The sequence below is a fragment of the Helicoverpa armigera genome, chromosome 4, assembly GCF_030705265.1.
Source record: "Helicoverpa armigera isolate CAAS_96S chromosome 4, ASM3070526v1, whole genome shotgun sequence".
Classification (NCBI taxonomy): Eukaryota; Metazoa; Arthropoda; class Insecta; order Lepidoptera; family Noctuidae; genus Helicoverpa; species Helicoverpa armigera.
Window position 1 is genome coordinate 1,848,810 of NC_087123.1, and position 22,647 is coordinate 1,871,456.

A 22,647-nucleotide genomic window follows, 5' to 3' on the forward strand; every position below is an offset into this window, starting at 1 on the left:
AAACTTTATTATATACCAGCGTACCAAATTCAAAATTATAAGATACAAAAAAAACGCTTTCAGGAAGCAGCAAAAGATCCCCGCGTGCTATATATGTAGTTACTTTTGTTGTACCAACGAGCATATTAATTATAGATGATCAATTCAAAAACAAACAACAACATACAAAACAAACAAATCACCCGATATATCACCCTCAAAACTTTTGCTATCGATTTTAAAACGACGGTAATCATTACGGTATTAATCATTGCGTAATCGTTACGGATTTAATCATTGTTGTACGTTGCTCGTGTAATCCAGTTTGTTCGTCGCACGGAGTAAGGAATGAGCAGAGATGCTATTGTGCAAGTAGGTCAGGTGCCTTCATCTAGGTCACATTGTAAGGTGTGCATGACCAAAACGATCAGTTACAAGTAAACTTACACGGCGTTCGCATTCTTTGAAAGTTCTGTCAACGATTTTTGGTATTACAAAAAATCCTTGTCCCCTGCTCACCCACATTTTGGCGTACTACTTTTCCTCAAAGAGATGTCAGCAACCCCAGCGGGCCCAACAGGGCCAAGGCCCGCCGGGGCTGCGGGATTGGTCGAAAGAGTTACCGCGGCCCTGGTACATAAAAGGCCTACGAAGGTACACGATGGATTGGCGTGTTACTTTCTTAGGCGACTTTTCGTTATGGCACCTCCACTAGTCATTTAATTCTCCATGGTTCGCCGTCATGATTGTATTATGGCTGCTTGATTAGAACTCTCTGATTGGTCTGTTTTGTTTCTATTGGTGCTATTCCAACTTTCTGGTGTCTTCTGTGAAAAATTAGTTCGATATCGAAGTGGTAATTGGACTACGTTGGTTCGGTTTGGATTTGTTGATTTTACTGTGCTTTGCTATGGATGTTTGTTGGCTTTGACAAATAGTACAATAAAAACTACATATTTTAGATATGATTGAATGAGGACCTGATTTTTTGGATAATTATGTTCAGTACCTATGGAATATGTCCAGTTTTCTGTTAAGGTCCCCCTCTGTCTTTCTAGAAGAGAGTAATTTGTATTTTTCTGTTCTATATCTTATTAATTGAAGATTTTTTAAATTATAAAAACTTTTTACGATATGTTTACACGAGCTCTCTACTTGATACATACTTGATTTTGTATCAACTAATTTTGTTAGCCGAAAACTTAAGCATGAAATTTTTGCAACTAAGAAAACCAAGTCTCCATAAATCTTAATCAAAACCCACCTTATGCTAACATTCCTCAAAATCCCATAATCCCAAACAAGGTATGTCATCTAGACACTCACAGAACACGTTGTTCCGTGTTCATTGATCACTGCCAACACAACGCCTACGGTCAAATGACCCTTTTCCCTGTGTACCAACATAACAGACATTATGTATTATATCTAGCGGGTTTGACGGAACTAGAGGTACAATTAATGGCAAAGAAGGTATACAAATGATGTGAGGATTTTAGGTATGTAAATCTGGGTTAATATTTTAGTTAGTATAGCTTAGGTTAAGGACTTGGAACTTCATATCAAACTAGTGGTTTCACTTGGTTTTCAATTGCGTCACGGACGAAGTTTTTACTGTACCCGGCTAAAAAATAGCTTATAAATATGTTCCGGGAATGGTGTAGCTTTCCGCCATCGACAGAATTTCTCAAATCGGTTCAGAAATTTCAGAGCCTTTGGCTACAAACAAACAAATACATATTATATGTAGATGAGGGCGAAAAACTTATAAGTGGTTTATGTTGACTGTAACCTTACTGATCGCCCAAAATAATACCTATCACAAATTATTCTAATCACTGTAACACCTAAACTAACTTACTAAAGTAAAAACATACTAGTCTGTCTTTCTACAAATACCCTCCAAAAACACCGCCGAACTAAACAGAGTAGTATATTAAAAGAAAAATAGCAGCTCGTCGTCTCATAAGTGGCGGGATATCAAATAAATAGCGTTTCGGGGTGCGGCCGTAATGAGAACTGCCCCTTCAGTTACCGTCATTTAGGATCCGCGGGTGTTGCTATACCCTTGCTAGAGTGTTTCTACCAAAAGGGTAGATTTTGAATTACGATAAATTACTCACTGTTAGTGGATAAAAAGTAAAAGAATTGAAAAAAAAAACTTAAGAAGCGAAGTATATAGGAGTTTCAAAGAGAAGTAAAACACGAGAATAGATAATTTCCAGTACTGATTTCGGAAATGTTAATTGTGAAATTGATGATCTTATTTGTATCTCCAAAATATAGCTAATATTTCTTATTTTATTTTTGTGATTTTTTCACAATTCACGAAACATTTAATTTGTAATACATTAGAACTCTAGGATAAAATAGTAAAAGAAAAGTTCAAAAATCCTGTACTAAGAAATAAATTCCAACCTAAGGGTCGAATTCAAAACCATAATAAACCAATAGAAACCATAACAAGATAATAATTTCAGTTGAAATATAAAACATTTGCGAGCCGGTTGTCGTTAAGGCGAATTTTGTTTTCAAATTAAAATTAAAACCAGCCGCATTAAGCCGCCGAATCGTTAGTCTTAATTTGAGTTGGCTGATGGCTAAAGATTGTGCACACTGATGCGATAATATAGCTGGCTATATCTCCAGTAACACACATGTAGATTCGAAATAGCGCAGTATACTTCATAGGTTTGGTCCACATGAATTCATATTAACATAAGATACAAATCTTTTGACAGTTTCAATATTGCTGGGCTGTCTCTTTCTTACATCTTAAGACACAATAAAATCTGGCAATAGGCAATGTTTACATAAAATTTTGCTTGCGCTACAAATTACACCAAGACATTATGTAATTTTGTTAATTAAAATACAGTTGTTCCAGTATTTTCGCAGTTAATGCTGTCAAATAATACAGTTGGTTTGACATTGAAAAAACAACATTACCTTTGTTCTCTTCGATCTCCATAGCCAAGCCACGCTATACGCCACATATCATTGAGTGCAGCACGTACCTTAAATTGAAATGCACAGTCAGCCAGCCAGTGATTGACGAGCGCCGGCGGTAAGCAAATACGATCCGCGCGTTTATACCATACGACGCCGTCACGACACGGTATTGAGTTAGCGAATGTGGAGAAAAACGTGAAGGAATAAAGGAAAACATTATGTTACTGTTAGTTAAGCATTATTTTTAACTTACCTATACACTTTATTAACAGCAAACATATAATACTATTTACAGAAATACTAAATGTAACCCTTAAATAACAATTAACAAAAGAATATTTCCAAATACCTACTGTTAAAAGTAAGAGATGAAAATACAACGTGTCTTTATTGGATAATTCAAAAATGTAGCTCCGCGCCGTCTAACAAAAAAGTTACATTTTTATTCCCTGAAAAAGTTATACATATAAAGAATTGGCTAAGGAAACCAACAAGCGGTCAATGGGCTACCTTAGAGGCAGATTTCAGGCTTCTTACTGTTTATTTTCAAATACAAGTTTAAGCCCTAAGTTTTCCATCACCAAAGGAATTGCCTACTGCAGGCACCCAGCTATGTAACCCGCTTCTGCCGAATCACGTCTCCGTGCAGTCTAAACACACCTAACCCTTGCAACACGCGAGTTATTAAATTAGCACGCGCGTCGGTAATTATCGGCCGAAGTCAAACGTCAGCATTTATCTATATATGGCTGAACAAAGCTGTACCTACGTCATTTTGTTCGGTAATAAAACCCTGCGGTTCGGTTATTGTTTTCATGTGTGATGAAGACTAATGAGCGTATGGAGGTGTTGCGAAATCTTTTACATGGTAAATGGGTGGTATTTTCATGAATTATTAACAAGAAATTATTAGAAGCTTGTATTGTTTTCAGTACTGAACGTAATAAGTAGGAAAATGGTGCCATCCCCTAGTGTGAACAGTAGAATAAGTAAAGCATGTCATAGAGATATAAAAAGCTTTGTAATTTCTAAAATTAATATTTTACTTTTTGATTGTTTCAGGTAAGTTAAACAGAGCAGCGTTAAACCTAGAAATAAGTGGTGTTTTCGACGGCACTTCAGCAAAAATCAGCAATGGTAACCAATCCACTTGAAAATGTAGTTTCATAGCTCGATCTAGAAATAGACTATTACCATCACTATTCTATCTTGCAAAGCGATATCACTTTTCTCAAGAATAAAAATGTATGACTAACCCGCATGAGTCATTCGTCTCGAGCTCGGAAAAGCAAAGCATTGTTTCTACGAGTGAAGATGACCAATGCCAAGTCTTACTCCAGACACAAAAAAAAACATAAAATATCCCATGACAGCTTTGTAGAACCACCGGCACTTACCCTTTCTCTAAAATCCTTACAAAGACAGATTTAATAAGTATCCAAATGGTTAATACCAAGAACATCCATAATTTCAATCGGACCTCAAAACATGATTGCTATTCATCAACAACATGGACCCACTCCAATCGGCTTATCCCATCGAAGGGAGGGGGAGGGGACCACATCATGCACGTCATACCATGCGTAAAGTATTTACACCCAAACACTCGGCCACTAGGGACACAACCACACCTATTTACTACCACTTTACACCACAAATCCGAAAAGGTACGCAAATAAAACTATCAAAACAGTAGAACGTACCCATTTTATTCTATGACCTAAGTCCCTATTTCCATATGCATGAGTGGCAGAGGAACAAGCCAGTCCTGTTATTTATATATTCCCCTCGTTATCACATTCTGCACTCTATATCATTGGCGTAAGGTGCTTTATTCGACGCTTGAATTCTCGAGAGTCCATTTGACTAGCACACATTAGTAAAAGTTCCCCGGGCTCCAACGTATGGTGGCCATGAGGGAGAGATTTCAAGGACTCTCTCAGTTTCTGTGGTGTGTGGGAAAGTAAATAAACTAGCCGCGTAATAAACGCAGACAGTTGAAAGCTTTTATTAATCAGAGCTTCAGAGCTATCAGAGCTTTTATAAATTAATGCCTTCAAATACTTTTCTAGTTGGGTTTAGATTTAAAAAACATGAGCTTTAAGAGTTAAAAATATTTCCCTGGCTTCTATTTTACCTTAAATTAATAAAACACTAATTTTTTACAAATCTTTCCAATCTTAAAAAAGCAAATAAAATAAAACACATACTTGAAACCAAGGCCACATCAAATCACCGGTTGAAGAGCGCGACGCTGACGTTATCCGCCATCTTGTATCCCGAAGGAGCCAAAGTAAACTTCCCATCGGCACTTACTCGTGGCCACCCTACTTCTCACTATCCGAAATAAAATATTTATAGAACTGAGAGCACTTTTTCTCTTTGATTCAGTGGTTTTATTGGCTCGACCGTTTCGCGGTAATAAATGCTTTAGGGGTGGCCGTCCATAAATAAAATTAGTCACAATGAATGATTCTTTTAACTTGATTCGACCGTCATATTACCGATATCGTGGTGTGGTGTTGCGTTAGTTTTATCACCAGTAATATAGATAATTTTTATTGGGAATATCTGAGTTCCACCCAATTTATGGTCACTTTCATCTAGAGATAAGCTTTTGTGTGGAGAGTGTTATTAATAAAAAAAGAATAAAATAAAATCGTATGTCGGAGATAATCTAAATGGATATATTTTACTGTAAAAACGCTGGGCTGTCCCCAAATCTGAAGTGGTCATTATTATGAAATATTCGAAGTATACTTTTCTTATTCCACTGCACATTAATACATTGGCTGAAAAACCGCATTTTCAACATTCTTATCTCAAAAATAAGATCACATTTCCAATGCCGCCAAAAAAATCAATTTAACACTAACATGAACCAATTACATTGCAGAATTATAAGGCTTAAATCAGTAGGTGGCTAAGTTTGGAAAATAATTTGAGTGAACATGAGTGAACGAATATTGTCGTGAGTGAACTAAGGTTGGTAGCACGCGAAAGGTGACTGGTGGAGAAAAAGGTTGGTGGTTAATCATTAACTCTGTAGTTAGGTGTTGGAATAACAATGTTGTTTTAATGTAATTAATTTATAGGCATCTAAACAGGCCGCAAGAAGGCCTAGTTAGTCTAGTAATTGCTGTAAAAATTTTTTTTTGGAAATAGTAATGAATACCTAACCTAATTGGACTTTATAAATAGCATTTTTAATATCGGGGGTTTGCAATTATTCTAAAATTATTTATTTTTCTCAATTTTGTTTTAACCATATAATCAACTATATTCACGTTGTAAATGCAATGTAAATTAATATTTAGTGCTGCGCTTACAAAACCAACTGCCAAAATGAGATCGCGTTACCTATAGATACAGATCTGCTGACCTCCTCAGGGCATACAAGCGAGTTATATCTATATTCTATTACCGTTACAATGACTACCAATACATTATAATACTTTCAACGCTCAGAGCATTATATTTTCAAAGCGGACACATTGAATTGTTAGAAATTAATCGTTCTGTCGGCCGCTGTTATTAAGAGCTAAAGTGCTGTTTCTAATAGTTAATTTATCTTTGTGGTTTAAGTTTAAGATTGTGTTAAGGGTATATGCTTTATAGAGGAAAACTGTATGATTTTTTCCGATGGCAGGGACATGTATGTATGCATTTAGTTTCTTGTTTTGTGGAGCTTATGAATTTAAAGAAGAAAAGTGTACGATGTTTTTTTTTCGAATGCAAGGGGCTTTGTAAAATATCATTTTTTGTGAATCCGGTTTTCAGTAACGAATAATAAAACATCTGAAAACGCAAAATGTTCTGTACAGAAAAAACCTTAAGTTTAAATAAAGACTAAGTTTGACAATTTTGTAACATCATTATTAACACAGTAGTTAGTACTGATTGATTATATCATTATACTCAGAACCCACATCTTAATAAACTGGCTTACCTTAAATCGTTAAGAAGGTACCAACCGCCAAAATGGGCCATCATAAAAACAAACGAACAAAAAATTAACCTACATTATAACAACCCCTTAAGCACTTCCCATGCTTAGTTTTTTCCCCTTAAGATTATGACTTAAATAATAGCAATTTTATTTTTAATACACACAGGCTAACCAACTTGATATCTTTATAAACGAGACCACATTTCTTGCACTTTGAAAAGATCAAGCGAGATTCAACCTTATGATGAAGGTGGTTGTAGTCGTTTTGGCCCAGAGCACAGATTTTCACAGGGAAATAAAAAGGATTATTGTTAATGGGCCAAAAGCTTAAAGCGTTCGGATTCGTTTACACGTGTTTATAGTTTGTATTTACGGAAGTCTATATTTGTTGGTATGTGGCTTCGGAGACAGAAGTAGGATACAATATTTAAGCATTGTCTACGAAAATAATGCATGTGAATGTGAGAGATTGTCACTGAAGCCCAAGAAATGTGTAAAGAGATCTAGATATAATTTAAAATTTTGAAAACTTGTCTTATTACCTACAAGTTTTACATATAGAGGTATAAAACAAAATAAAAGCTACATTCATTTTCTTATTTTATGTCCTACAAAAAGTAGGTAAGTTACTAGAGCGCCGAGTTTATTTAAATAGCAGATACAATTCTAAAATTGTGTCTGAGTTGAGTTACGACTAATACAGCCTGTTTTTTTTTTAACTTTAGGTACAATTACAACACAAGCAATTTAAATAAGCAATCAAAAAATAGCACCTTCAACCCCAAAAAATTCAAGCCTACTAAAAAATTTTGCGTTCTCCACGCCTTTGCGAACATTGCCCCTGCTAGATCGTTACATCGTTCTGGGGGTCATAAAACTATAATCACTAAGCTTGTCAGGCAAATTGCTTCATCGCAGATGCTACTGTCAGTCTTAATATTCTTGTTCAATAGTGTAAGGAGACATTCGGTTTTGTTTGTTCATTTTGTTGGCTGTCTTTTATGCATTTGTCGTGTTGAGTTGGTTACAAATTGGCTGACGTGTAAAATTTTATTGAATACATCCATGACACATTCATACCACAATCAATATTGTAAATTACATACAGTATAGGCAGAAGTTATCCAAGGTTTTTTTTTTCTTAGAAGTAGACCTACTCCATGTGAGAGAATGCCTGTGCCCAGCAGTGGGACGATAAAAAGGCTGTAACAGAAGTAGACCAGTCTAGCTCATAGCTTGGTCATGAGGGACGCAGCTTTTTTTTAATTATATAATTTTAAAATAGGCGCTCTCTTTAGTCTGGTTGATGATTAGGTATATTCCCTTTAAATCCTTAACATAATCCGGCGAAAATATTGTTTTTATCCTGGCTAATTTGTCAAAACTAGATATGATATTAAATACTCAATAGAATCAGTCTCTTCAATGTACACGTTATACCAATAGAACTAATTTCAAACATCTGTATCATGCTCTAAAATTATCTTAACAAAGAAGCCCACAAGTGATCAGTTCAAAACCAGTTTCACCTGCGTGAGTTTAAACCTCTTTTTATAATACATTATCTAGGCATGTTCTTGATTAGGTACAGGTTTTGCCTTTATAGGCCTTACTGAGCTTTTAAAGGTAACCACCGTTAGTAGTTCCTCTAAGAACCGCATGTCTGGGTAATTTACACCGACCTCCCAGTGGTTTATGCTCATCTAGATTGGGAGTTACTGGTAACAGTTTAACATGATGCATGGGAACTATCTCCCTATTAGCGATAGTAGAAGAACTTGCGGAAGAATTCCATATGTCCTTATGTCATCAACCAGAACGGTCATTTCTGGGTAAGAATCCTACTTAAGCTACTCAAATGGTAGTTGTGAAAAATCAAGATAATTAGGTATCTAGTTCTTCGAAATGAACACATTTTCTAAGACAACCTTTGCGTGATCAAATTGGTGTTTTAAACTCCTCTGTCTTCAAAGCCTTTCAACCGTATCCAAATCGAAGTGAGTCTAAATAAACAGCGTGTCTTGTGGTTAATTCGGGGTCGTCAAGTGATTTGTATCCCACTATCCCGACTTCCCGAGTGCATTCGTTTACGTCAACGTGTGGTTTTAAACGAACAGACAGACATCGTGTTTGTACGCTGTTATTTATTTTCAAACTATCCCCTTTGTGTATACAAGATGCTTCGGATTTGGAAGTCATTTTGACAGTCAATTTGGTTTGGGTTGTTCGTGTTTCTGTAGTTTTACGAGGTGCAAAATAAATATTTGAAAAGTAAATTGGTTGAAGTAATGCACTGTAAATTGGTTTAATAGTAACATTGCTTACGTCTGTTTTAACGCATCTTCGTACTTAAATCTCGGAAGCAAATTATGATGAAATAAGTTCATTTCATTCTCCTACATACATTGTGATGCCATGGCTGAGCAAATGTTAGCGACATTCTAAAAAGCGATGCAAAATAATTGCAAAAACAAATCAAGATAAAATATCTGACAGTACGTTTACACCAGTTATGCCCAACCCTTCACTCACCGCAATATAATATTCCCCTTATACATTTCCGAGCCCTGGTTTACACAAATTCAGTACAAACATTATAATCCGTTGTATTTTCAAAATTATAAATACACTCCCATACAGATTTATTATTAGAAAATTATGCATATTTTACAGTATGCGTGGGACTTGAGTGACATAAAATGTGACCCAATGAATGTGTTATGGGTTGTGACCCCTGAAATGGAATCTGACTTTTTAATAACAAAAAACTTATTAAGAATTTAGTAGATGTACTCGGTCGGTGATAGAAAAAATAACGAAGGTATGGTTAATTGCAACTGGTACCTGCAAAAATAGCCAATTATAAAAATTTGAGCTTTATTGAGTGCAATTGTGCTGATGCAGTGCTGACCTTTTGTTTAAATTATCAAACGCTACCACAAATGTATTTTTAACATGGGTAGGTACTTTATTTTTCGCCATATTTATGTTCGCTTTATAATACTGATAAAAATCTAGCAAATAACAATTTCATTTCTACACAAACTAAATCGAAAACAATCCAAAAAATAATTCCACGATTTCTAAACTATTTTCAAAAGAAAACCCACCTAAACGCCAATAAAACAGAGTTCAAAATCAAAAACCGTCCTCCAAGCATCAATAGCCACTAATTCTTTCAGCGTAATTTGCTCACGGGTCGATGTGACCGCACACCACGGACTGAGGGTTAAAATGTTTTCCATGTACACCGTCACAGTTGTCACCTGGCCACGAACGAAACACGTTTAACATAAACTATTGCCGATTCTGTGCCGGTCAGATGTTGTGAGAACCTTTTTGATGCGGTAATGGAACTAATGTACAGTTTGTGAGACTGTCTTTTGTTTTTTAGTGAAACTTTTGTTGGCACACTTTTCATATCATATCATCAACATAGCTCGGAAAAGGCTAGGCAGATGACATAGTAATAAGATCTCTACTCATACACAGAAAGATTCTATTGATATCACCACGGTTGCTTAAGACGGATACGCAAACATTGTTTGCCAATTCATTCATTTTTTTTTTTTAAATTTTGGAAATGCTGTAGAGTCTATTTATGTATATTACAATAATCAAGTAACGCCGCAGGCAGATATTAGTAAATAATTACCATATTGAAAACAAATTAATAGGTCAATGAATCCTATTTAGAACAGATAGTGATATTTGCGGTTTGAATGTGATTCATAATATTCCGCTTTGTGTTTGTTATTGTACAAACTATTTACCTAATATAAATAAATAAGCTAACCTCCTATTAGGTACACTGGGCACTTTTAAATTATAACTTTATGATTATTTTTATTATTTCACAGTACTTCCAGTCGGATTTTAAACAATCACAATGCTTTTCAAAGGCGAGTTCTATAACTCTAAAACTCACAGATAATGGACTAAACTATGCTTTATACAGAGTTTAATTAAAATTACCATATTCATGAACCACAATACCCATTACGGTAAAAAATTACATACTATATTATTATTAAATATACCGGCTAAGCTATACTAAACAACATAAAGTTTCATATAAAATTTAAACAAACAGCTATACTATAATACAGTATTACCATATTTAAAGCCAATATATTATGCCTGTACTGGCAACACCCACGTAGGTATTCGTGCTGGAACAGTTGTGAATAGCTTATGCGACACACCTTGGTACTTTCCACAAATACATTATTTTATTATGGCAATACTTAGCTCTTTGAGGTCGTTACTTCAAGCTGTGGTGGCAAAGTACATGCTTATTTATTGGATTTTGGGCTTATACTTAAAATATTTTATTAAGCTAGAGTACCTATATTGTCTTACAAACACTATTTACTTTCTAGAATCTAGGTATGTATGACAATATCGAGTTTGCATAGGAAAGATCAATGGACTCAGCAAGTCCATTGTGATTTATTTACTTAATTCATCATCTTTCTTTTTTTGCCCATATCCCAAAATATACTTCTCTGATTATCATCATCTCACAAATGACATTCTTTCCAGACAGCCATTCACTCAATCCATCCATCATTGTGTTTTCATCTAAATCAAACAGTACAATACTTCTATCTAAACCTAATCCATTACTGACCTCCAAGCAAAAAACTAGGCCACTCTTTGGATAAAAAACTAACTTTAAACACAGTGCAATTCCTGTAACACGCCACGTAATAAACAGAAATTAGCTCAGATGAACGCAGTCATAAATTGGTGAGATACGACCTAGGATAGCCGTTTCGCTAGCTCGGTGATCCCGCATTACAGTCTAGTTTATACAGATAATACGTTACGTTTAGTTAGCTTGTTTAGTATTGTAGGATTAAATTGCAACCGTACAGCAGTTAAGATTTTAACAGAAATGCTGTTAAACGTGAACTACATTTAAATCAGGTTTTATATCCAAACATGAACAAAAATGTAGATTGTTCATGCCACGCGCTCCTTAAAGCAGTCAGCAAACTCTTTAGTTACCTTTAGAACCGAAGCCTGATCCTCAGTGGAGAAAGAGTTACCCTGGCCATGGAAAACGAGCTACTCCAGAAGAAACATGGTGGATTTTTGTCAGAATAGTCTAACTAGACTAGGAAAGTAACTAACTAGTCAGACTGGAAAAGTCTAACTTCCTCACGCTGCACCCAAAGCGGGTGGCGTCATCTAATCATTTCCTATTTCTAAAAAAGGTCTGTTATATGCAAATACGACAATATTACACAAAACTAAAATTGAACTAAAACAAAACCAAAAATCGCTGATCAAACACGTACACAAAATACTTCAAAAATAAAACGAGTATTCACATAAAACTGCACAATGATTCCGATCAATATCTATCACATAAATAGTCCGTACAATCCACGGAGGAAGAAACATGAGCAGATATGCCATTAAACAGGTAGGTCAGGCGCCTTCTTGTAGGCCAAGCAACGTACGGTAAGCGTGACAAAAACGATCAGTTTCTATCAAGCTAGTAAGGCGTTCAGGTTCCTTGAGACATCTGTCAAAGATTTGACTTGATTTACAGGCGATTTGGTTTAAAAATAAAAAAGTATGCGGAGTCCAAAGAAGGTGTATGAGGGTGGAGCTACTAATGTTCTTCGTCCCCCGAACACCCATGTTTAGGCGCGACAGTTTTTAAGAGCTTGTACGTTATGTCATCTCCGCTAGTCATTTCGTTCTCTATGGTAGAATCCAATACTAAACTTATGTATAGTATGGTACCTACTGTTATGTACGGTGGCGGTCAAGAAATGCCTTACATTCTAGCTCGTTCGGCCGTCACGTCTGCATTGAGCCGAAAATATTAATATTCCATGTTCAAGTAGGGTTGCTACGATTTAAACTATTTATACGTGTATTCCTAGTATTAGGTTCTCTACTAAGTGCTTTTTGACATCGCTAGTAGGTTTTGTGAGTGTTTTAGGCTACTATATTAGCTTTGTTTTAAGTTGGAGCGCATTATTGTTTTGAAAGTTTGCTCTTAGACAAAAAGCTGTCATTTTAATACTGACATGACTTTGATGTAACAGTTATAACGTTCCAAAATTGCATACATTTTTAAGATCTTTCGAGGACAAATTCAAGAGGTTTCAGATCCTTAAAGATACAATAATACGAATCCGAATGAATATCTTCCTGTAGGTATTCATTTTACTAATTTTAGTGTTGTCAATTCAGTTCGCAATTTGCAATTCAATTTGTTTGTAAATTCAATAAGTTCTGTTACCAAAAATGACTGGCATCTCAAACAATGTTGTGGGAATATGGTTATGAACTGTTTTTACATACTGATGGAGCTTTAGATTAATCGACATGATATAAAAATAAATTGTTAAATAAATCAATCATGAGATATGAAAAATGTTGGTATGTTGGTGGCCTGATATACTATTAAAAATCAATTCAAGTTTGATCTTCCTATTGACTAAACGACTCTAAACGCCAATTACGGACCCCCATAATTTCGATAGCCAGAAAATCCATCAATCGGTCTAGACTTCCCTACGAATCCGCTATTTATTTACGAGCTTGCCAGCTTTAAGTATACGTGACGGAAAATTTATTCCGCTGCGTTGGTGGTATTCCGTTGAAAAATTAAATACATACATGGAGATTTGAAATGTTCGTAATTTTAAATTATGTTGTCGCGGTTGAGTTATGGCTGTGTAATGAATGGTCCTTGCCTGTTGATCAAGGGTTGAAAAAAGTTTAAATGCACGTTCGAGATTTGAAATCGCGAGTGCCAGGTGCTGGCTGTAAAGAGGTCGAAACACTTGATGTGTATGGAGAAATTATTTGGTAAAAATAAACTCCAACTCAAAAGAATTCTAAGGGGAAATTATAAAACATGGGATCGTACTTTCTTGTTGTTTTACAAACTCGATTTCCTTAAAATATGGATCTTATCTTTTCCTTATCGAGTACCTACTGCAGTAGCATTCGTTTTATTCCGTACAAGATTCTGAAGCAGAATTTCAGTACCTTTAGCTTTCAAAAAGAAATCGTAACAGTAATACAGTAACAGTTCAAATGAATTCGCAAAACAATGTTGCCAGCATAAAAATTACGTCCCAAATATTTATGTATAAATCAAGTTGAACAGAAAAATGGGTAGGTACAGCGTAAGTATCACTTACGGCTAATGCGTGGCTATTTTTTATGAGAACTGTGAATACATCAAGTGATCCCCCGGGACTTAGCGCGAGGTGGCTAAAAAGGTTGTTACTAAAGAGTTCTACTCGATAAAGATATGTGTGAATTATTGCAACACATTTTTTGAGTAAGGTGGCAACATTTGTTTTTATTATCATTGTTTTTTTTTTGTTTATGAGAGATTGTGCTGTAAATTGTAATGTCGTTTACCTGAATATTGTAAGGTTCACAATGGACTATTGTGAGTTAACCATAAAACGTGTTTACGACTTCCTTTAATACGTTTGCAGTTTGGAATACAAACATAAGTAGTATTCACTATGTTTGTATGTTCTCCTACGCTTAAATTACTTTTCAATATTTATCACAATTAAAAGCACATACACAAATCGTCTAAGATCTTATTGTCCTAGTTTTAAAATCATACTCAAAATTCCATTTATAAAACAATATTAATTTCCTTTTTTAAAACATTCACGCTTCTAAACAAACCTTTAAACCAGCCAGCATTATTTATTCTATTACACAAAGAATAGAATTCGCAATAACAAACAGAGGTGGCATTACGGCTGAACGCCATAAACCAAACGGCCCCTGGCGTCTATAAAAAAAAAATAGAAAAAAATGGCGGCCCACTTTCGCAAAGTCAGGTGGTCTGCGGCAACCATCATTAATTTCCATTCAGTGTCGAATAGCCGGAATATATCGTGGCGAAATAGCTTCCAAGGTGCCGCTGTAAGAACACACTTAGTCTTGAGTACGGGACCGTTCTTTATTTTAAGTTGGCAATTGATTTTATACTGTTTCCATGTATACCATTCGCTTCGGTGAACGCTCTTGCTACGTGAACTTTATTCTGAAGCCTTTAAAATTGTTTTAAGAACTTTGTGTTAGAAAAACTGTTATTCTGAGAGATTTTAAAGTATGTACCTTGAAATGACGTACTCTAAATGCACTTTGAGGTTTGAGAAATTGACAACTATTTGGCATTTGCATTTTACTTTCTATGTTCGTTATTGCTAACCTGCCCTTCAAATAATTTCAGGTTATCATAAGACAAAAAGAAGAAACTTATAAAATGATCCAATTAGACCCATCTTCTGATCATCAAATTAAACTGTCAAAAAATATAAGCAATTAGTTGGGCAAAATAAATGCTTGGGCCGACCTTCCAGCGTTTGGGAACTTTCTAAATTCTTCACGCCAAAGGGCAAAGGGTGTGTGCCATTAATCATTGGAGATAGACAAGTTGTCGCCTTGTAAACGGATCTAATTCCTTACAAGGTCTTTCTTCAGCTTATTGCTTTGATATATCGATAGGATTGCAAGTTTTCCGGTTCAAATAAGTTATAAGGTAAATAGGTGCTTTACTGCCCGTATTTCGTTAATACGATACTTGAAAATGTAACGTTGCAACGTTTCTCATCAAGGCATATAACACGATTACATTAAATGAAATTAAACAGTTCAGTCATTCAACTCGTAAAGATGGCACAATATTAACGTTATTACTACTGTTCACGAGCGAGCAACAAAATGTTGCGTCTTAAGGCTTGATTTAAACAAATTAAGCCCAGGGCGGTGAATTTCAGGACTTTTATAGGACGCGACGTTACGTAACATAGAAATGTTGCTTAGGTTATCGGATGGTATTATTAGAGCACAGTGGCAATCATAAATAAGCTCGAAAGTTTTTGTTAATCACTAAAAAGAACGCCCTTTATTACATGAGCTAATTTCAACTAGAAAAGCTCTCTTCACATTAATGATTTTAATCTATTAACGCACTGTTAAATTACTTTTAATCTTGTACTATAGACCAGTTATTAAAAAAACTATCTATCATACGACACGACCACGACGCGACTAAACCGTGGCCTCTAAAAGCTCCTCCCGATCCTCTTCATGAGAAATTAGCCAAGTTGCCGGGTGTCGGGGCAATTTCGTCGGCAACTCTGGAGTTGCGTGTTATATTGATGTAGGCTTATTATCTGCCGTAGCCTTGTATGGAGGTATTGTGGGCTGGCAACACTGATTTACCGCCGAACAAGGTTACACGATAGATTTTTTCACGTTATTTTTCTCCGCGTATAAAGAATTTTTGGGAGCTCTTTTCGTTGACACTCTTGGCGTGTCTTTGATAAAGTGAACTTGTATTTTGTGTGCATTGTGTGTAATTTATTTTAGTATAATAATAATAATGGCAGATGATTTCTAAAGAGGTTGTTTACTTGTTCTATTTTCATAAGGTTCATAGACACAGTTATGAGTTACCTGATCCGGTCAATATACACTAACATAAAACGAGTTTTGATAAGCAGAGAGTCCTTAACAGCTCTATCCTTCCAAATTATATCTCTATAACGTTGAACTTACCTACTTTTTGATCTAACAAGAATCCTACTAATATTATAAACGCGAAAGTTTGTATGTATGGATGTATGGATGTATGGATGTTTGTTACTCTTTCACGCAAAAACTACTGAATGGATTTTAATGAAACTTTACAATAATATAGCTTATACATCAGAATAACACATAGGCTACAATTTGTAAACATATTGTTCGAAATACTAAACCTGCGCAGACGAAGTCGCGGGCACCAGCTAGTAATACATAATACAATTAAAATAAAATAGGAATCACGTTCCTTTCTTCCCTAATTTTTGCTCGCTTAATTGCTCCCAATAAAAGCTTTGGCCGAAAAAGTAACTGAAAGTATATTATCATTATTTATAATTTATTTAAAACATAAAATCGTTAATTAGTATCTTGATAGAGAATATCAACTTTCATATTACACGATTGATTGGGCCACTGTGGCTCCAATTTGTTTCAATAATTTCGCTCCAATTTTAATGATGTTCATTCAGATCGAATGATATCGAATCAAATAATTGATGCTCATTCGTTTATTTATTCGTTTTATTGTTAATATATAAGTTTTTTTTATTATATTGATGTCAACAATGTTACAGTTCTAGGTATAGATTCTTGTATAAAACGGACTATAGTGTAAAGAAACTTTTATAGGACAGACTTTGTTTGCCTATGATAGATTGAAGATTTGGTGACAATAATGAGTCTAAAGAAATAAAGCAAACCCCTTCCTTATAATCTTTATACAGCAAAAAAATTATTTCTTTATAAAGTCATGTTTATATATATGGAACCAAATATTTCTGTGTAGTTCAAACAGGACGCCCCTGAAATCACTGGCGGAAGCTAGTTTGCAAATAAGAAGACTACATGTATCTTAGTAAAACGAAACGAAATGAACATTACATTAATTAGTGCTTTCATATCCCTCAAAAACTCCCAAGAACAAAAAACGATCTACTTCATTGCAACTTAAAATGATCTGTCATTTAAAATGCCCCATCAACTCACATGCCTAACGATATTTATCTCAGAATTAGTTCTGAACTAATGTGTGTAGGTACTACAGACTAAGTACCAGCCATTATTTTAGTCCTCACCTTACTCTGCCATTATGTAACCTTTGACTATGTCATTATTAAAAACATTAACCTGCTATTATGATAAAATAATGCAATAAATATAATGTTATGAGATGAGTGATCAAAATGGGGAGATTCGATACCTAAACAAGCAAATTAGGTGAAGGTGAAGATACCCTATCTTCATGGCATTACCAGATATCACTGGTCCCACTGCAGGGTGGTCTCTTCACATACCTATAGATAAATAATCAGCGTTAGTTACCATGCTTGCACAAGGCGATCATTGTAGACTAAGTTTCCCTTCAGCTCTTTCATGCCATGCTACCCTTATAAACCCTAACGAGATATCATACATTCTGCAATTATAGCACTTAAACAATACCTATCCTTTTATTAAAACAACACGATGACACAATTATAATATTTTTAGCGACGAACTACAACAGAATACGCAAATAAAGCCAATTGTATTCATACAAACGTCGGCTGTCGAAAAAAAAGCATCCTGTATGTCAGGATGATTCATTTATTATTGTAAAGGTAGTTAGCGACCGCGGCGTAAAACTCAATTTGTATGAGCCCCCGAATTCGGGGGAATGGCATACACAATGAATTGCGGAGCGGGTCAGATTTCCAAAATAATGCTGGTGGACTTTTTTGGGGATGGTCTTAATTGAATGGAATAGTTTCTGAGTTAGAGTGAGAAAAAAAAATTAAATTGGGCAAAATATTTTTTCGAGAATCTTCATCATATTTGGTAATTAAGTAAGTTGTGATGGATGCGTTTATTTTTTACTCTTTCACTCAAGAAATAAAAACAGTTTTTTTTTATTATTTTACAGTAAACATCTATTTAATCGGGTACAGAACGGAAACTGCAGGGAGCAGCCAATTATTAATATTTATTTGTTTTTATCTTATTTATTTCTTCAGATAATTTCTGTCTTGTCTCAGTAACAGTAAGCAATTAATATTTCCAGTATAGTTAACAAATTGATAGTTATTTTGTACCAATAATTGAGTTGCAATATATGTAAATAAGTACTTCATAAATGAAAAAGAAATATACGTTTTACTTACAAAAAATACTTCGCAGTATGATTAAGCCTTTATAGCTTGTTTGCATTGTTATTTTTATTTATTCGCGATGGCTATTAACATGCAGCAGACGAAAAGTTCTGCGAATTAAAACTGACGATTTTAACATTTTCAACAAATATAAATATTGGCATAAATGAAAATGAAATTCGTCGGACACTTGGAAAATTGGAGTAGGTAGATACTGATTTGGAAATGTATTTATCAAAATGTTGCGTTCTTAATACTCGTCTTTGTAAATGCCAAAGTAACTATCTGCCCGTCGCTTTTTTAACCCAAAACTATTCATGTTTCCTACTTAAATTGCCAAGAGAAAGGAGATCTAGAACTGACTAGGTTTAAACAAAGTTTTAAAGAAAATAAAAAAATTATATGGGTTTATTATAAATTTGTGATAACATTTGTTAATTTCTTCAATAAGAATTCGTCTCCCAGTCATCGATTTTATAATGAAGTCTAGATTTTTCAAATAATTAAAAGCACTTAAATCATGTAACGTGACCGCGATACCATCGGATGCGTGACGAGATCCATTAAGAGCTTTATCAGTTATATACAACCTTATATACTTTACTAACCTTATCAAAATTAAGTATATAGAAACAATACTTATTGATCATTACATAATTTTGCAGAAGAAAAGTCACTGGGATGCCATATTGTCTAGATCATTTTTGCCATATTACAACTTACCGACGCCCCTTTACGTGGTCAATTTACAGAGACAGCAAATGCAAAATCATTATTCCACATTTAAACAGTACCTACATATACATAACAGTAAACATTTATCAGTACCAATATATGGTAATAGCTTTCATTAAATATATCCCATACTCGCCATAAAGACAATGAAGCAATTTCAATTTTTCTTCAACCAACCTTTAATCCGGCTCGTCCAACGACTACGACAAAACCACACCTACAAAATCACAACATTTAACTACACCATAATTCTCACTAACTGTTATATTGTAAAGTACTGCAATATCGCCCGAATGGTGTTTACAAACGCGATCGTATGCTCCTTAACTGCAAACCAGCCATGTTAAAAAGCCCTCTCGACACTGCCCCGCACAAACACTCGCGAGCCATATCCAATTTGGTCGGGTAAAGTTAATTACTTAATTTCGGTTAAGGGGCATTCCGCTTTTGATTTATTAACATAATTCTGTAATTAAGTAAGCGTGACATCGGGTACGTTGATCTAGATAGCGTGCGTCGTATGCAAATGTGAAAGGGTGTTTTAATGTTGTATTATCTTTTGAATGTGCTATTTCTCAATTAATCTGATATACTTTGAATGATCATGCGTGTAGAAATAATGTAACTACTGTAACATATTAATCGACCATCACTAGTTATATCGATCATTCCAGCTGCACCCAATCCACAAACAGCGACCACAAAAACTTTTTAATACCAATCTTGTAACTGTCAAAATTTTGAACAATCAAACTCCATGGTACATTTAAAAAAAGAACCGTTATTACCATAAGCCGTGTACAAACGAGCGACTTGTTAAGGCCCATTGTGACGATATTACAACGTAATGAACGCAATAATCTCCAGATTAGAATACAATGGCTCGTGTGAAAGTGCCTTGTTGATTCCAATGTGAGAAGCAATTGCTTGCACTTAGTGCTGGCTGGTGCATTATTGGTATTCTTTACAGTGGTTATTGTGAAGAGCTTAAGGTAATTGGGAGATTGATGTATTACTTATATACGTAGGTGTTAATAATCAGAGGAACTCGTAGCTAATCAACAACCCCATGTTACCGTGACTCCCATAAGTTCTTACAGAGAGATTTGGCTTCCGTGGCTTATTGGATTGATATACATATTCAGATAGGCAGTCACTACATGTAAAATTAAACCGAACTTTGAAAAAGGCTAGGCAGATGATGATGAAATATAAGCCATATCTTAGTTGTGGTCTGCAGCTGGTTTATAATACAGTAAAGAGGGTCTTAATATTGGGCAAAATTATAATGTGTGTAAATCTTCTCTGAAGTGTTCCGTTATTTATTACATAATATTTTAAATAACCTCTATCTATAAAACTACCAACTTCAATATAACTCAATCGCCCTAAAATAACCCTAACTATAGCTCCCTCCTAAGGTTCTACTTATTCGCATTTAACATTTAAACACATTATTACTTAGGACCCAATTTAAATCAACCCCAACTTGGTAACACCGTGAGCTGCATATTTTAAACGCATGCGGGGCGGTTAAGTTTCTAACCTAATTTCTATTAAAACTTCGACCAAGGTTTAGATCACTTTGTAAAATACTGGGGTGATATTGAAAACGGTTCAAGCTTTTTAGATTAAAGGACTTTTCGAATGGGAATATAGTAGTCTAAAAGTAACCAGGTATTTCTTACGATTTTACCCATATTCTGATGTATAGTGAATGAGGTCTTCGAATGATATTCATTTGACGGTTTGTGGCCGTGATAAAGGACCGTTTTCGTTTACGCTCCGGTAGAATAAAGACTAACCTTAGCGGAATTAGATCGTATATCAACTTTTTTCAAAACTAATAATGCCAGCAGCTACTTCACTCATCTGGATAATAAAATTGACATGATATTCCAGCTAAGCTCTAGGTATGTATCTCTAGATTTTAAAAATTCTGCCAGCCTTTGAGATCTGTTGACTGGTCTGCCTACAACAACAGAAACGACCATGCAACTACGCTATCAAACATGAAAACACCATACCACCATAAAATTACACCATCAATAAATATATACCACAAATGAAAAGGGGGGGAGACAGCGCCATTCCCATCAAACTAAAAGACAGAAAGTAATCAATCGGTATTAATGACCGACCTTAATAAACGTAAACTCATTAGCAATCGTCAACCATCATGTGGAAAGCATTTTGTTAAGCGATCAATATTGCAGTTTTTCATTACTTTAAGTACTATCTGCAACGGTTTGCGTTTGGTGGTAAAGCAATCGAATGCTTTTAGATATTCATTGATCGGTTGAAATTAGAATTTATTGTTCTACTTTCTGTAATTGATGTGATTTATGAAGTTCCCACACAGGCATATATGCATTTTATTGATTGTCTATTGCTTAGTCAGGGAATAAATCCGAATTTCAATGATTAGAATCCTGAGCGACAAAGAGCACAAGGTGAAAAATCTTTGCACTCGAGTGCAACACGTAACTTTTCATCCCACCTCATCGAGGAAATTACTAAAACAAAATGGCGCGCACATATGAGTGTCAAATTAAAAAGATGTACCTATTAAGGTTCATTTATTTGAAAACTCAGTTTAAAAATGAAACGGGGTTAAAAATCTATGTAAAAACAATAATAAAAATTACTTAATTAATTGAATAATTATTTTAGGCAGTATTTTATTTGTTTAATATGTATTTGTATGAAAAGTCTTATCAAAATTGTCACAAATGGAGTATTGCACACGATGTTCTAAATTCAAATCACTTTGCCGCTCTAGAGGATAAAAACGGCTTTTGCGCTCAGATATCAAAGGGTAAAACTACTCTTTCCGAGACGGTGGGATGAAAAAAACTTTAACCCTACTTCTGTTGGCGTTTTCACCAAACATTTGCCGTTTACATAAATGTGTTACCATTTACATTAAAGTATATTTACAGGAAAGTGTGTGAAAAACGAACAGTTTTTCTTAGATTCAGTTACATATTTTTTCAGCATGAAGGAGCAAATTAATATAACAATCCTAGATGTCAGGATTAAAATAGATGCAGTTTCTCCTGTCTTAATCGAATGTGTCTTTGTCCTCAGGTTGCGCGTTTCCATCCCGGTGGCACGGACGCTGGTTCCAGTCGGGAGTGATCCAGCCAATCCTCATTGAAGGCGACAGACTGTCCAATAAGGGACGGTGTTTGTCTTCTGAAGGGGACAAGTTTCTTATAGTTGATGAGTAAGTAGCTTTATATACTAATGAAAAAAAAATGTAGGCGGTGTAAATGGTTACCGATGATGTGTTGTGAAGATTTGACA

General features: G+C 35.0%; 1 protein-coding gene across 2 annotated transcripts in view; it reads left to right on the top strand.

The window, feature by feature from the left end:
• Positions 1-22,647, top strand: part of LOC110370491 (uncharacterized) — a 94,557-nt gene that overhangs the window by 62,624 nt on the left and 9,286 nt on the right. For both annotated transcript variants that reach the window (XM_064034276.1, XM_064034277.1), the window contains exon 3: positions 22,429-22,567. In XM_064034276.1, the coding sequence (XP_063890346.1) occupies positions 22,429-22,567 (139 nt within the window). The remainder of the gene's footprint in view (positions 1-22,428; positions 22,568-22,647) is intronic.